At 46.1% G+C, this 15050-nt stretch overlaps 1 protein-coding gene across 3 annotated transcripts in view; it reads left to right on the top strand.

The window, feature by feature from the left end:
• The first annotated feature begins 1618 nt into the window (after positions 1-1618).
• The window catches only part of Nat10 (N-acetyltransferase 10), a 42879-nt gene continuing 29447 nt past the window's right edge, over positions 1619-15050 (top strand). Inside the window, exons 1-6 of one of the 3 annotated variants that reach the window (XM_040745936.1) lie at positions 1619-1777; positions 5210-5332; positions 5712-5803; positions 8957-9128; positions 10407-10529; positions 12219-12280. In XM_040745936.1, coding sequence (XP_040601870.1) covers positions 5225-5332; positions 5712-5803; positions 8957-9128; positions 10407-10529; positions 12219-12280 — 557 coding nt within the window. In that variant the 5' untranslated portion in view covers positions 1619-1777; positions 5210-5224. The other 2 variants (XM_040745937.1, XM_040745938.1) reach the window with 2 other exon arrangements.

Raw genomic sequence — 15050 nt, 5'->3', positions numbered from 1 at the left:
AGGACAGTTTTTGTTTAGTTTTGTCTCAACATTTGGAAGCTATTGAAGACTTTAAAATGGTGTATGTATTGTTTGGGGTCGGGATAGCAGGCCATCCAATAAAACTGCCATTTAAAAGGCCCTAAATGCAGTGTTGAACACTGAAATCTAGAAGGTATATTTCATTCTTTGCAGCAAAAACTGGGGCATAGGATGGCAGTGGTGCAAGGATATCAGACCTCCTGTCACCACTGAGTGTCCTTGGTTAATGGGCTTCATGTATGCTCATGAAGGTGACCTAAATCCACTTGCACTGTTGAGTTCGTCAGTTCTGTTATCTGTATAGAAACACCTAAGCCCTCAGCCTCTCCAACTTAAAACTCATACTAAAGTACTTGATGGCTCAGCAGGTAAGGACACTTGTAACCAAGCCTGACCAGAGTTTTGATCCCCCGGGGCCTACGTGGTCGAGGAGAGACTCCTCAGGTGTGTAGTGCCATGCCCGTACCATCCTCTCAAACATACTAAAGATTTTTGGTTGTCAAGTACTCTGCCAACTGTTGTTGGTCCAATCACTTTATAGGGAGCAGTGTATTGAATGCTATCTTTGATGTGGTCCTTAGGTAAAGTCACATGGTTCTACAGCTTGGTCATCTAGCACTGTGGTCACCCTTGGCATTCTAGACCAGAAATGCGCAATGTTTTATGGTGTCATCGATTCTCTACTGGCTAGTTTTTGTCACCCAAATTCCCCCCCCCCCCCTTTGTTTTTTAACCCCTTAAAATGAAAATCCTGTAACATTTACCCATTTGCTCACTTTTTAAGTCTGACATTTTGAAAGGTCATTTCAAAATTTTGGGTATTGCTTCTGTCAAGCTTATAGGACTGCTCTTTTATACAGTACTGGTAGTTTTATTTTCCTAAGCTAGGGCCATTTGGTGATTATCAACAGGCTATTAACTACTTGGCTAAAGTTTTATTAAGTGGATTGGGGAAGGAATTTAATTCAGACATCAGAGCTTATGACCAAGAGAGTGGTCATAACGTATTCTGTGCACAAAAGAAGGCTGAAATGTGGGTGGACGAACCTGCAGGACTGCAGGGAAGATAATTGCGTCAAGTTCCGATGTTGGGTTTTCGGAGCACTTAGCGTGATAAGGACCTGAGAGGAACCCACAGTCGTTCACATCTACTTAAAACCCCGCCCCCGCTTCGCCGACTGCTTCTCGTTGGGAGGTCCAGTGAGATGAATAAAACGGCCATTGGTCTACTTTGATGTCATTAAAAGTGAAGTCTAGCACTCGGGAGGCAGAGGCAGGCGGATCTCTCTGAGTTCGAGGCCGGGCTGGACTGACAGCCTCCAAAACAATAGAGACCCTGACTCCTAAAACAAAACAAAAAAAAGTCTAAAAAGACACCCATGCTTGTAATAGCTGTTCCCTCGTGCACCCAGGGTACAATGATTTCGGATACCTGTTGCTAGCGCTCGTATATCCAAACGATTATTCCCGCCCGCCATAACCAGGCTGTTTGGTCACATACAAATAATACACAGCGTGACTGCAATGGCGACCGGAAGCTGGTGTGCAGCCACCGTAGTTGCCCGCGTTACGTAGCGTACGTCGAATACTGCGTCATCACCGAGCGTCGAAGCAAAGGAAGGTCCCATCGAGCTAGCGGGTGTGTCGTCCCCACCCACTTTTTGAGCGCTTGCGCACGTGTTGGCGGCAGTCTAAGTGTCTACACGTGCTGCCGGCTCCAGGCCTGCTCAGCTGGCTGCGTTTTCTCCGCAAAAGCGTAGGTATCCGGAGGAGCTCGGTGTCCTCCTGTGCCTCCGTTGTGCGACTGACTGGGCTCGGGTAAATTCCGGACGCAGGTACTCTGGAAAGGCTGGTTCAGATGTTGAGGAGTGAGTCGGTGTCCTTTCCGGGCCTGCGAGGCTGGCTGGAGGACGGAAGCCCCAGTCCGGGCTAATGCCCGGATCTTCGGACTTCCTCTCTCCTGGACGCCCAACAAACATCCCGGTCTCGGATACGCAGACACTCTCGGGGCTGGTTTCTTGAGCGATTTCGGGGGTGCGTGATTCTTTCCTACACGCAGGTACCTCTAACTGGGAGAGTCGAGAGAGGGTGGGTATCAAAACCGCTTTCAGAGAAGCTTGCTCAGTTCATGGTAGCAGTGGTAGGCTTTGAACTAAAGCGGGTTAATCCCGAATCTTCGACTCCTAATGTACTGCGGCTTGCCCATTGATTCATACTATATCCAGCTGAGTCTCATTCAGGATATTTGACAGTGCACCTCGTTATGCCTACCTGGTACAGGGTACTTGCTATGTGTACTGGAATGGATACAGCAGCAGCTCACCTAGCTCAGTGGTTCTCAACCTTCCTGATGTTGTAATACTCTTAGAATTAAAGTTTGGTAAAGGGTCTTACTTGGTAATGGTAAAGTTCTGGCAAAGGACTCCCCTACAAGAACAAATGCTAGACTCTGAAAATTAGGATCCCATTATGTGTCTGGCAACATAGAGCTTACAAACTGATCTGCTAAGAAAGGGAAGGGGCTTAGGTGGCGTCAGATAGAGTGTGAAGCCCTATTGCCTTGGGAAACTTGATTTCTTTCTACTGCCTAGCCCTTTTATTGTTTATATAAGACCTGCTAAAGCCTATGTTTAGGGAAGGAGGTTGTGTTCAGAATGAATCACACCCTGCCACTCTGATACTGTGGGATTGTAGCTGATTTTCTTTGGTGTGTTTGTTTTAGGTAATCAGACAGTTTTTGTGTTTTGTTTTATTTTGAGGATGCTGGGGAGTCTAGGGCTTACCACAGCTAGGCAAATTCTGTACCACTCATACATTGTACACTCATGTACTTTTTGAAATCGCTTGTACAGAGCCTTTAGTGTGGCTTCTCACCCAAGGAAACCATTATATCATAGAAATGTTTTCTCTCATTTTGCCGGGCGTTGGTGGCGCACACCTTTAATCCCAGCACTTGGGAGGCAGAGGCAGGCGGATCTCTGTAAGTTCGAGGCCAGCCTGGTCTACAAAGTGAGTTCCAGGACAGCCTCCAAAGCTACAGAGAAACCCTGTCTCAAAAAAAAAAACCAAAAAAAAAAAAAAAAAGGTTTTCTCTCATTTCATAAGGAACATGTGAATTTTAATTTTGTTGCTGTTTCTGTGTAGCTTTGGCTGTCCTGAAACTCATTCTGTAGACTCGGCTGGCCTTGAACTCACAGAGATCCGGGGTTTGTTTTAGTTTTTCGTTTGTTTTTTGAGATAGGGTTTCTCTGTGTAGCCCTGGCTGTCCTGGAACTCGCTCTGTAGACCAGGCTGGCCTCGAGCTCACAGAGATCCGCCTGCCTCTGCCTCCAGAGTGCTGGGATTAATGTTGTGTGCCACCAACACCTGGCAGTTCTCTCCTTTTACAATGTGGGTTCTGGGGATCAAATTCAGGCCATCAGGCGTGGCAGCAAGCCCCTTTCCCTGCTGAGCCATTTTGCCACATATATGGAATTCTTTTTTTTTTAAATACATCCCTACCAAGTTTCCTCTTCCTCCCCTCTTCCCAGTTCCTCCTTAGTATTCCCACCCCTCCCCATCCACTCCTCCTCCTCTGCTTTTCTTCAAATACAGTTGGGCATCCTATGGGTGTCAGCCAGCCATGGTATATCAGGTTGCAGTGAGACTAGGCACTTTTATTAAGGCTGGATAAGGCAATCTGTTAGGAGGAATAGGTCCCAAAAGCAGGCAATAGAGTCAGAGCCAGCCCCTGCTCTCCTATTAGGAGGAGTCCCACAAGAAGATCAAGATGCACAATTGTAGCATAGAGGACCTAGGTCAGTTCAGTGCAGGCTCCCTGGCTGGTGGTTCAGTCTCCGTGAACCCCTATGAGCTCAGGTTAGTTCTGTGGGTTCTCTTGTGATGTGCTTGACACTGCTGGGTCTCACGATCAGTTCTCCCCTCTCACAGGATTCTTTGAGCTCTGCCTAGTGTTTGGTTGTGGGTCTCTGCCTTAGTTTCCATCACTATCTGGGTAAAGCCTCTCTGATGACAGTTGGCCTAGGTACCAGTCAGTTCTGGCTAGTCCACGAATGTGAATTTTAAAGAAACCAAATCATAAAAGACAAAACGTCAAAATAAAAATCACTATTTAGAAATTATATTTTGGGCTTTTTCCCCCCTTTTTTTTTGTGGTCGTGTCTGTCTCTCTGTGCCCATCCCCCATCAAAATGGTATTTATAGGATTGGAAATGCTGCTCAGATGGTAGAATGCTTGCTTTCTTAGCATGAATGAGACCCTAAGTTTGATTCCCAGCATAGCATAAAAATGCTGTGTGGTGATGAACACCTGTACGTTAGCAGTTGCCTGTAATCCTAGTACTTGGGAAGTAGAGACAGGAGGATCAGAAGTTTAGGGTCATCGGGTTATATATTGAGTTTAAGATAAGCCTGGGATACATCACACTGTTAAAAAACAAAATCTGAGTCGGGCGTTGGTGGCTCACGCCTTTAATCCCAGCACTCGGGAGGCAGAGGCAGGCGGATCTCTGTAAGTTCGAGACCAGCCTGGACTACCAAGCGAGTTCCAGGACAGCCTCCAAAGCCACAGAGAAACCCTGTCTCGAAAAACCAAAAAAAAAAAAAAAAAAAAAAAAAAAAAACCAAAAACAAAAACAAAAAAAAATCTGGTAGAATAAAATAGTGCATCATACTTTATCTTGCTATTCTTTTGGGTCTATAGAGATACCACTTTATACTTTAGTCATTCTTGGTTTTAGCATGTATCCTGATTCCCTCCCTCCCTCCCTCCCTCCCTCCCTCCCTCCTTCCCTCCCTCCTTCCCTCCCTCTTCCTTCTTTTTTTTCTTTTTTGAGACAGAGTCAGTCTATGCAGCCCTGGCTGTCATGGAACTTACTATGTAAACAAAGCTGGCCTCCAGCTCACTGAGATCAGCTTCTGCCTCCCCTAATTTTTCTTAAACTCCTTGGTGATATAAAATACACTTCTCTGCTGACCTCCCATGTTTAAGAACACTTTGTCTCTCAAGCCATAGTTTTCTGATTATAAAACTGAGATTGATGTCTTCCGCATGGAGCTGTTTGAAGATTAAGATTGTAATCAAGATTACAAGCATGCCTAGCACAACTCCCACAGAAGGGCAGCTAGCTGGTTCCACTTACTCGGATGTGGTATTTACTTCATCTGACCTCCTTTCTTTCTGTTTTAGTGACAGTCTTTCACCATGAACCGGAAGAAGGTAGATAACCGAATTCGGATTCTCATTGAGAATGGCGTAGCTGAGCGGCAGAGGTCTCTTTTTGTTGTAGTTGGGGATCGAGGCAAAGATCAGGTAAGACCTAGTAAATGCTTTGTGTCCTGTCCCGAAGTTGGCAGGTTACCCAGGCCGTTTGATGTCTGTTTGCAGTGACATTAAGACCCCTTGGATGGTAAAGTGCCTAGTGGGAACATCTGGTCAGTACCTGGAAATGGTAAATTTTTATACTTAGATTTATGAGCAGATGAGCCAGTGTGCTTAGAATGCTGAAATGATGAATTGGCCTCAAGGTTAAGCATATGTGACATAGCTTCTTGTCTAGTTATTTCTTGCCTTGTGACCCTGGTGCTTTCTTTGGCAGGTTTGATCCTGACTGTTTCAAATGAGGTCTTGGGTCTTGTGGTCCCTGTGGTGCCTTTGACACTGAGGTTCTGTGATTTTTCTTTCTTGGCAGGTGGTTATTCTTCATCATATGTTGTCCAAAGCAACTGTGAAGGCTCGGCCCTCAGTCCTGTGGTGTTACAAGAAAGAGCTGGGCTTTAGCAGGTAAGTTTGGCCCTTGGATGTCACATCCACCTTTCAATTCCTGCTTTTTAGTTAAATGCCAGGAGAAAATCCCTTGACAAAGCCCGAGGATTACTTCTATTGTTCAGGCCAGTATTTGCCCTCAACATAGAGGCCTTTGGGCTTCCCAGCCACCCCTTTCCCGTCTGACTTCTACTTCAAGATCATGATGGTACTGTCCTCATAGACATTCCTAGAGATTTGATGCCTAAGGTAACAATACTTCTCCCTTTCTCCTCTTCAGAGAGCTCTTACACCAATTCATTGTTTATTAGATGGTTGGTTACTTTTATCACCCTCACCCTCCTTTTTTTGTGTGGTGCTGGGTATTGACCTGGGAACTTCACGCATGCGTGGTGAGTGCTTTACCACTGAGTTACATTCTATACTCCTGGTCTTCTGAGGCTGTTATGATTAGGAGTTCCGGTGGTAGGCCTGGGAAGATCACTCATTGGAATCTTGAAGACTGTAGTTCAGATCCCAGCAGCCACATTGCAAGCCAGGCTTCCTGCAGATGTCTGCAGTCCCAGCTCCAAGGAGTTCAGTGCTCTCTGAGCTCCATCCATGCATGCCTATGTGCATATACTCACAGGAGCACAGGTACAGACACACATGCAAATAAATAAATCTTTAGAGAAGACTTGCAGGGGACTTTCAAAAATGTGGGAGACTGCTTAGAAATAGAAAGGGTAATTTGGGGCCTAAGGGGTTAAGTTTTTAGTTCTGCTGAGGGTTAAGTAATCTGGAGCCAGAGTGCATCTGTTTCTTGTCTTGATCATCTCTCATCTCTGAAAATATGTTCTGTGCTTCCTCTCTCTGTCTCTGTCAGTCTGTCTGTCTTGAAGAAACATGTATTGAGTTTTATATCTGAGACCAGCTGTACGGAAGTCAGGCTTTCTCCCAAAATTCTTGTGGAAAGATGCCTCCAAATGGGGCATCACATAGTGATATGCTATCATGTGTAGAAACCTGGCAGTTCTCCTGTAACTGAAGGAGTTTGAGATGAAATGGCAGTACACCTGGGCAGAAGGCCCATTCTGTAGGCACCTCTCTGAGGTACCTTCTTTCGTGGCTCCCATGCCCACCCACTGAAGTCGTCACTTTCCCTTCCCTAGCTACGAAGTAGCTTGTTAGCCCCAGATGTGCTCAGCTCTATTCACTCTCAGGTCCTAGCTCTGCATCTGACTTCACACACTGTGTCATGTCTCCCTGCTGGGTCTTATGCTGAGAATGCCATTTCCATTACCTGACACCAGCTGCTGAGATCCCTTTTTTCTCCTGTGTTTACCTCCTTGAAACTTTCTCCAGACTTTCCTCTGTGGTCTGCAGTGTGCATTGACGGCCTTTTTTTCCTGTCTAGGTAATAAACTTGTTTTATTAGCTGTTTTCTCTCACCATCTTTCTATTTGCTCTCTTAAAATCATACTGTGTGTGTGAGTGTGAGTGTGTGAGAGTGTGTGAGAGTTGGTGTGAGTGTGTGTGTGTGTGAGTGTGTGTGTGTGAGTGTGTGTGTGTGAGTGTGTGTGGTGAGGGGAGAGGAGTGTATGGGCTTGCAGTGCCACAGCACGCTTGTGGAGGTCAGATGACATCCTTCAGGAGTTGATTCTCTCTTCCAGCCTACCCCCAATCTTGATTTTTCACAACCCCTTGAAAGAAAACAGCTTAAGGAAGGTACCAGAAGCAGCAGTGGTGACCACTTTGTCTATGAACCTCAGTTTACATGGAAAGTAAAGGCCCACAAAGGAGTACCTTAGTGCTAGCTGTTAAAGTTTAAAAACAGTGGTTCGGTTTTCTTCAGCTGGGCTGAGGAAATAAGTTCAGTTGGTAAAGGGTTTGACTTGCAAGCATGAAGACCTGTGTTTGATTCCACAGAACCCATTTACAATATAAAAAATCCAGGCTTAGTGGTATACTTGTAATCCCTGTGCTGAGGAAGGTAGACAGGGGCAGATATTTGGTGCTGAATGGCCAGCCTAACTCACTAGATTAGTTCCAGGACAGTGAGAAAAGCTGTATAAATTTGTCAGGTAGAGGCCACCACCATTCTGAAAGGCTCTTGAATTGTCTTATAAAGGACTTTCTTGGGGTTAGAGAGATGGTTCAGCGGTTGAAAGAGCTAGCTGCTTTTTTAGAGGACCCAGGTTCGATTCCCAGCACACACACACATGGCACATTACATACATGGTGAACAGATAAACAAATAGGTAAAACACTTTTACACTTAAAAATAAATCTTGAGCTGAATGGTAGTGGTGCATGCCTTTAATCTCAGCACTTGGGAGACAGAGACATGTGGGTCTCTATGAGTTCAAAGCCAGTCTTGTCTACAGAGTGAATTCCAATACAGGCTCCAAAACTACAGTGAAATCCTGTCTTGAAAATCCAGACATATTGATATATAGAGATATAGAGATAGATAGATCTTGAAAAAAAGGAAAATAATTTCTTGGATGTCTAGGTCCTATCTCACTCCTTTTGTTGTTTACTTAGAGAAATGCTGCTCTTGAAATGTGACCCATACTTTGGACAAAGAAGGGAAGGATTGTCTAGAAAACATGAGTTAGTAACCTGCTAGCATCCCATCTTTCCCAGGCCCTTTGGGGGCACAGCACAGTTAGTGGAAACAATGGTTTCAAACTTACAGTAGTGATGTATCTAAGTTTCATTTTAAGCTTCAGTTGTGGTCAAATATTAGGCTTCCCTGCTCCTGTTATCCATCCCTAACAGCAAATAGTGGAGTGGTTCATACATATTCCAAAGTGTATGTTCACGTGCCTGTGTGCATTTGCATGTGTGTTTATGTGTGCCCCTCTCATGTGCGTGCGTGCGTGTGTGCATTGGTCAAAGGACAGCTTTGTTGGTTCTCTACCTTCACCTGGGTTGTAGGAATTGGGTTCAGGTTGTCAGACTTGCCTGGCAATCACCCACTGAGCTGTCTTGTCAGCCTGCAAAGGCTGTCTTAACATGACATCCCAGTGTCCCTCCCTTTCCTTCCCCCTAAAGTGAGGGAGACAGCCATTGCCACACTCCCTGCTGCTCTTTCCCACTAGTTCTGCAGGTCTGTTAGGGTCACTGAGCCTCTCTTGCCTTTTCTGCCCCTGCTTAATTGCCCTTCTTGGCATGGTGATACTACAGTCACCGGAAGAAGAGAATGCGGCAGCTCCAGAAGAAAATAAAGAGTGGAACCTTGAACATAAAGCAAGATGACCCCTTTGAGCTCTTCGTAGCGGCCACAAACATCCGCTATTGCTACTACAATGAGACCCACAAGATCCTGGGGAATACCTTTGGCATGTGTGTCCTCCAGGTGGGTGACTTCTTCCAGCCTGGCACTTCATGGGGGTGGACGGTGGCTTAGGCTGCTTGCTTCCTCCCAGCGAGCAGGGGTCCAGTAAGGAGAGAAGGTTTGCATGTAAACACCCCCACCCCTAAACATTACTGGAAAGACTTGGCCACTTTTAAAAAGGAAAACGGAGTTACTTGCCCTATATAAAAAGCATTTTCTGCGCCTGACAGAGGAGCGGAAAGTAGAGTGCTGCTCCATCGTAGGTACTGCCTGCTCACCGTGGCTGGTGCAGTAAGTTCTGGGCCATGGTGCATGTTCTTGGAGGAGGCAGGACTGTGAGACTAGTCTGGTCTTCATTGTGTGGTCCTGTCTCATAAACGGAAGCAGACTGCAATCTAGCAGTATGAGCTTGGAGTCACCTAGAATTCGGGTTCTTGCTGGAACTAAGACTCCTAGCCTGGCCCTGGTCACACAGCCCTGAAGACCTGCTTCCACTCACACGTGCTTCTAAGTCACTTAAGTCACCACCCCCATTCTGGCCCATAAGAGCCACATACTTTGCCTTAGACAGCTTGGTGAAGTTCTCCACTGGTGTTTGTTTTCTTGCCAGGCAAGCAAGCATGTTTCTTAGTTCAGGTGGTTATTATGTGGCATTTGACTATATTTGATATCTGTAATACTCCTTTTACTCCCCACTTCCATGACAAAATGACAAAATGTGCACAAATCCATGCATTTATTCATATATGTACTATGACCATAATTATGTAAACTTGAAAATAGCTCACAAAATGTAAGTTAATGAGAATTGGAACTGAAGAATAGGAGTTCTTAGCTCCCCCCCCCCACTGCATTTCTAGTGAGTTGTGTTCAGCACATCTGGCTTCCAGCCCACCCAGGGAGCCTGAAAGTGTTCTCACCTCAGTGGATCTGAAGCAGCCCTTACCAGTTACTGGCATATAAGTTCCTTTGGGCAGTAGTGCCCCCATGTGGTACAGTCTAGTTTTGTCAGTTTATCTATAAATTGTTCAGAAAAGGAAAGTAAGATGCTTCTGAAATTAGATGTAAATTCATGAAATTTGGAAGACTTGCTTCCAAATGGTTTATTAGGTTACAATACCCCCATCTTTCTGTACTCTAAGGACGGGCTTCCCCTGTGGTCCCTTTATTTGCTGGTGGCTAGGCTTGAGAGGTGAGGTTTTGGGCTTGTGTTTTGAAGCCCTCACTGTCCCGTAGTTGGGCAGCCAGGAGGTACTGTTTGTGTCACTAGCCCTTTCTAAGGTGTCTGATTCCTTCTAGGATTTTGAAGCATTAACTCCGAATTTGCTGGCCAGAACTGTAGAAACAGTAGAAGGTGGTGGACTGGTGGTCATCCTGCTACGGACCATGAACTCGCTTAAGCAGCTGTACACAATGACCATGGTAAGAGTGCTTCCCGACTCAATCCAAAACACTGTGCTTTTGCTGTAGTGTGTGGGCATCTTCAGTGAGTGTCTGCACCGCAGCCATGACAGCCACATCACCGTCACTGCAGGTACGATTCCACACCGGTGAGATTGAGATGCAGTGCAGCCTTTATTTGGTTTTGTTTGGTGATACAGGGTCTCACTTGACAGCCAGGGCTGGTGTTGAACTCTTGAACACCATCACCACCACCTCCCCCACCCCCACCCCCTACTCCCGTGCTGTAGGTGTGTACTACCATGGGCCTATGTGCAGACACTCATCTTTTGAGGGAAAGCAAAAGCTAGTTCTACTTCAGTCTGGCAAGAATTTCAATTATGGGGAGAGGTAGTGTCCCCCCAAACAAAGACAGCAAGGACATGGTAAGAAGTGGGGCTGTCTTGCTAGGTCAGTGTCCTAAGAGCCAAGTCTAAAGTTCTCTGCAGTGTCCATGGCTCTGGAGTGATCCTGCAGTTGGTCCTGGCATCCAGTGAACTGTTTCTCTGTGAGATGGACTCTCTCCAGATTTTGAGCTGTGTTCCGTCACTCCTGTACCCACTGTTGGTGGCGCCAAAGCCCCTCTGATACCTGCAGACACGCCTGGCACTTCGACCCCAGGGCCTTTGCGCTTACCATTCCTTCAGGGTGTGCTTCGCTCGAGTACCTCTTCTTTCCTTCTCCAGGTGTGGGCCACTGACAGGCCACCGTAGCCCTTTCAGACTAGTCAGTCACTTGTCACAGCTTTATCTGCATTCTTGTCTTAATCACTGCTCTGTTGCTGTGAGGAGACACCATGACTAGGGCAGCTCTTAGAAAAGAAAGCGTTTAACTGGGGACTTGCTCAGTTTCGGTGGTTAGTACAGTATCATGGCGGAGAGTGTGCTGGAGAAGTAGCTAGGAGCTTACATTCTGATCCTTAGGCAGAGGGGCGGGGGCTGGGCCTGGTGTGCTCCTTTGAACCCTCAAAGCCCGCCCCTAGTGACATGCTTCTTCCAACAGGGCCACACCTCCTAATTCTTCTCAAATAGTATGCTGCCTGATGAGTAATAGTCTTGTCAGGGTTATCGTTGCTGTGATGAAATGCCATGAACAAGCAAGTCGGGGAGGAAAGGGTTTATTCGGTTTACATGTCAGGTCCGGAACTCCAAATAGGACAGAAACCTGGAGGCAGGAGCTGATGCAGAGGCCATGAAGGATGCTGCCTGCTGGCTTGCTCCCCATGGCTTGCTCAGACATTTGGAAGTGAATGAATGGATGACTCTGTGCCCACGTTAGTTTATGTACTCATCCCATCTCTTGTGCTAGAATCTCTGAAAGCCCGCCCCTGACTACCTTAAATATGTGGGTCTCCTCACGTGCTGTCATTTGCTGTTTCATTTGTAACACTTACTTGTCTTTAGGTCAGATGCTCCATGACAACAAAGTTCTTGTTAGTTTATAGTGCACATGCCATGCATATAGCACACTGGTTGGCAGGTACATTTAGCTGAGTTGTGGTGTTTGATGAACTGGGGAAAACCCTCAGTGATAGGTGGGGCAGTGCATGGGATTGTGGCCTTGCCTGTGGTGCCTGATGCAGCACAGCAGGGAGGAGTTGGTGGTGTTGTATAGGGTAGCATTTCTTGTTGCTTTTAGATTTTGTCAATGAATGTTGTGTTGCTTTCTTAGGATGTGCATTCCAGGTACAGGACGGAGGCCCATCAGGACGTGGTGGGAAGATTTAATGAGAGGTAGGTCTACAGGTCAGTTCCTACAGTTGCTGGGAATCAGAACAGGAGAAATTTTCTATCTTGGACAAGTTTGCTCTTGTTTTGCTTTTGTATGAGAGGGGTGTGAGACAGGTTTTCATAGTGTCGCTTTGAGTAACCTCAAACTTAAGACTCACCTGCCTCAGCTTCCCAAGTGTTTGAATTGCAAGTGTTCATCCAGTTAGCCGTGAGATCCTGACAGCAGCTGTTATACCTGTGAAGCCAACAAGATGAAGAGAAGGGCTGCCACTGGGGCCAGGGAGCTGCACTTAACCTTGCTGCTGGCCTCTGTCCTCTTTGGCTCTTAGCTTACACTTCTGTGTAAGGTTATTTGTCTGGAGCAGTGGTTCTCAGCCTTCCTAATGTTGAGACCCTTCAGTACAGTACAGTCACTACGGTTGTAGCGACCCCAACCATAACGTTATTTCCCTTACTACAGAACTGTAATTTTGTGATTTTTTTTTTTTGTTTTTTTGTTTTTTTTTTGTTTTTCGAGACAGGGTTCCTCTGGCTTTGGAGGCTGTCCTGGAACTAGCTCTTGTAGACCAGGCTGGCCTCGAACTCACAGAGATCCACCTGCCTCTGCCTCCCAAGTGCTGGGATTAAAGGCGTGCGCCACCAACGCCTGGCAATTTTGCGATTGTTATGAATCATAATGTAAATATCTGGCATTTGCAGTGGTCTTAGGTAACTCCTATGAAAGGGCCATTAGATCCCCAAAGGGGTCATGACCCACTGGTTGCGAACTGCTGATCTGGGTCACTTTCCCAGAAGGCATCTCAGGGAACACTAGTTTTGTTTGGTTTTTCGAGACAGGGTTTCTCTGTGGCTTTGGAGACTGTCCTGGAACTCGCTGTGTAGACCAGGCTGGCCCTGAACTCACAGAGACCCTCCTGTCTGCTTCACTAGCACTAGTCTTTTAAGAGGAGCCTTATGCTATGAAGGGTGTTCTGGCCAGTTACGTCTGGGAAATGTTGATAATTTTCCTTTGAGAAGACTCAACCTGAGTTTGTTGGGACTTCTGAAATGTTTTGCAGCAGCTAGACCAGTAGTTCTCAACCTGTGGGTCGCAATTCCACAGGAGTCATGTATCAGATATCTACATAGGATTTATAACAGTAGCAAAATTATATTACGAAGTAGCAATGAACTAATTTAATGTTGGGGGCCACTATAGCATGAGGATCAGTATTAAAGAGTTGCAGCATTAGGAAAGTTGGGAACCATTGAGCTAGAACATGGTTAACTGATTATTTCCCCAAATTTATTTTCCCATAGAGCCTCTTTTTAAATGGACCTTAGTACCAGTAAAACACTTTAAGCCACTACCACTAGTTCTCAACCTGTGCATCATGACCCCATTGTGGGGGGAGGGGATAGAATGACCCTTTCACAGGGGTCACCTAAGACCACCAGAAAACACAGATACTTACTTACATTATGATTCATTTATAACAGTTATGATGTAGCAACACAAATAATTTTTTGATTGGGGGTCACCACAAATGAGAAAGTGAATTAAAGGATTGCAGCATTAGGAAGGTTGAGAATCACTCACTGCTTTAAGCTTTGATGTAGATCTGTAGTTTTTTACTGGGGGTGACTTTGCTCTATAGGGACATGTGGCAATGCCAGGAGATGTTTGACCATCATAAAATGACTCTGGGAAGGTGTGGTAGGGGTGCCATTGGCACTAAGTGCACAGAAACTGGGGTTGGTGCTAAAAACCCGGTGGACAAAACAGTCTCTGTGAAACAGCTGTCAACTCCAAGATGTCAGCTTTGCTGAGGCTAAGAAACCCTCCGGCCTTGATGAGCTCAGGGTCTTTCCACCTTCAGCTGAGTGTGATTCGGGCGGGAGGGGGAACAACTGTGTGCTGGTGACTGGTGTGGATGCCTGTGTACATAGAGAGAAGCCTCTTTTATTTTTTTATTTAGAGAGAGAGAGAGAGAGAGAGAGAGAGAGAGAGAGAGAGAGAGAGAGAGAGAGAGAGAGAGTGTACGTGTACGTACGTACGTACGTACGTGTGTATACATACTTGCCAGAGCACGAACATGATGTGTGCATGTTCATGTACATATAGGTGCCCAGAGTAGTACCAGAAGGAGGTAATGAGCTCCTGAGGCTGGTGTTACAGGTGGTTGTGAGCAACCCATTGAAGGTTCTGGGAAACCCACCTTGGGGCCTCTACAAGGGTAGCAGGTACTTTTACCTGCTGGTTGTCTCTCTAGCCTATTTTCTTTTAAAGATTTCTTTTATGTGTATAAGTGTTTTGTTTGTATGTATGTCTGCACAGCACACGTGACTGATGTATCTGGTGTCAGAATTGGATTTTGAACAGTTGTGAGCTGCCATGTGAGTGCTAGGAATCAAACCTGGGACTTGTGCAAGAACAAGTGCTTTAACCACTATGAGGCTCTTTAAAAGCATGCTGTCTTGTTCATTGTTCTATTGCTGTGAAGAGACACCGTGGTCAAGGAGACTCTTATGAAAGAAAGCATTTAATTGGAGGCTTCCCTACAGTTTCAGAGGTTTCGCCCATTATCATGGCAGACAGCATGGCAGGATCATGGCAGTTCTCCTGGCCCTGGAGTAGTAGCTGAGAGTTATGTCCTGATCGGCAGGCAAAAGAGCTTTGAAACCTCAAGACCCCCCCCCAATCCTTCTCAACTAGTGCTACTCCCTGATGGCCGTGCATTCAAATATGTGAGCCTATGGGGGCCGTTCTTTTTTTTTTTTTTTTATTGTGTAT

Source organism: Mesocricetus auratus, unplaced genomic scaffold (assembly GCF_017639785.1).
Source record: "Mesocricetus auratus isolate SY011 unplaced genomic scaffold, BCM_Maur_2.0 Super-Scaffold_100004, whole genome shotgun sequence".
NCBI lineage: Eukaryota > Metazoa > Chordata > Mammalia > Rodentia > Cricetidae > Mesocricetus > Mesocricetus auratus.
The sequence above is the reverse complement of the archived record's forward strand: the minus strand, read 5'-3'. Positions and strand labels throughout refer to the sequence as shown.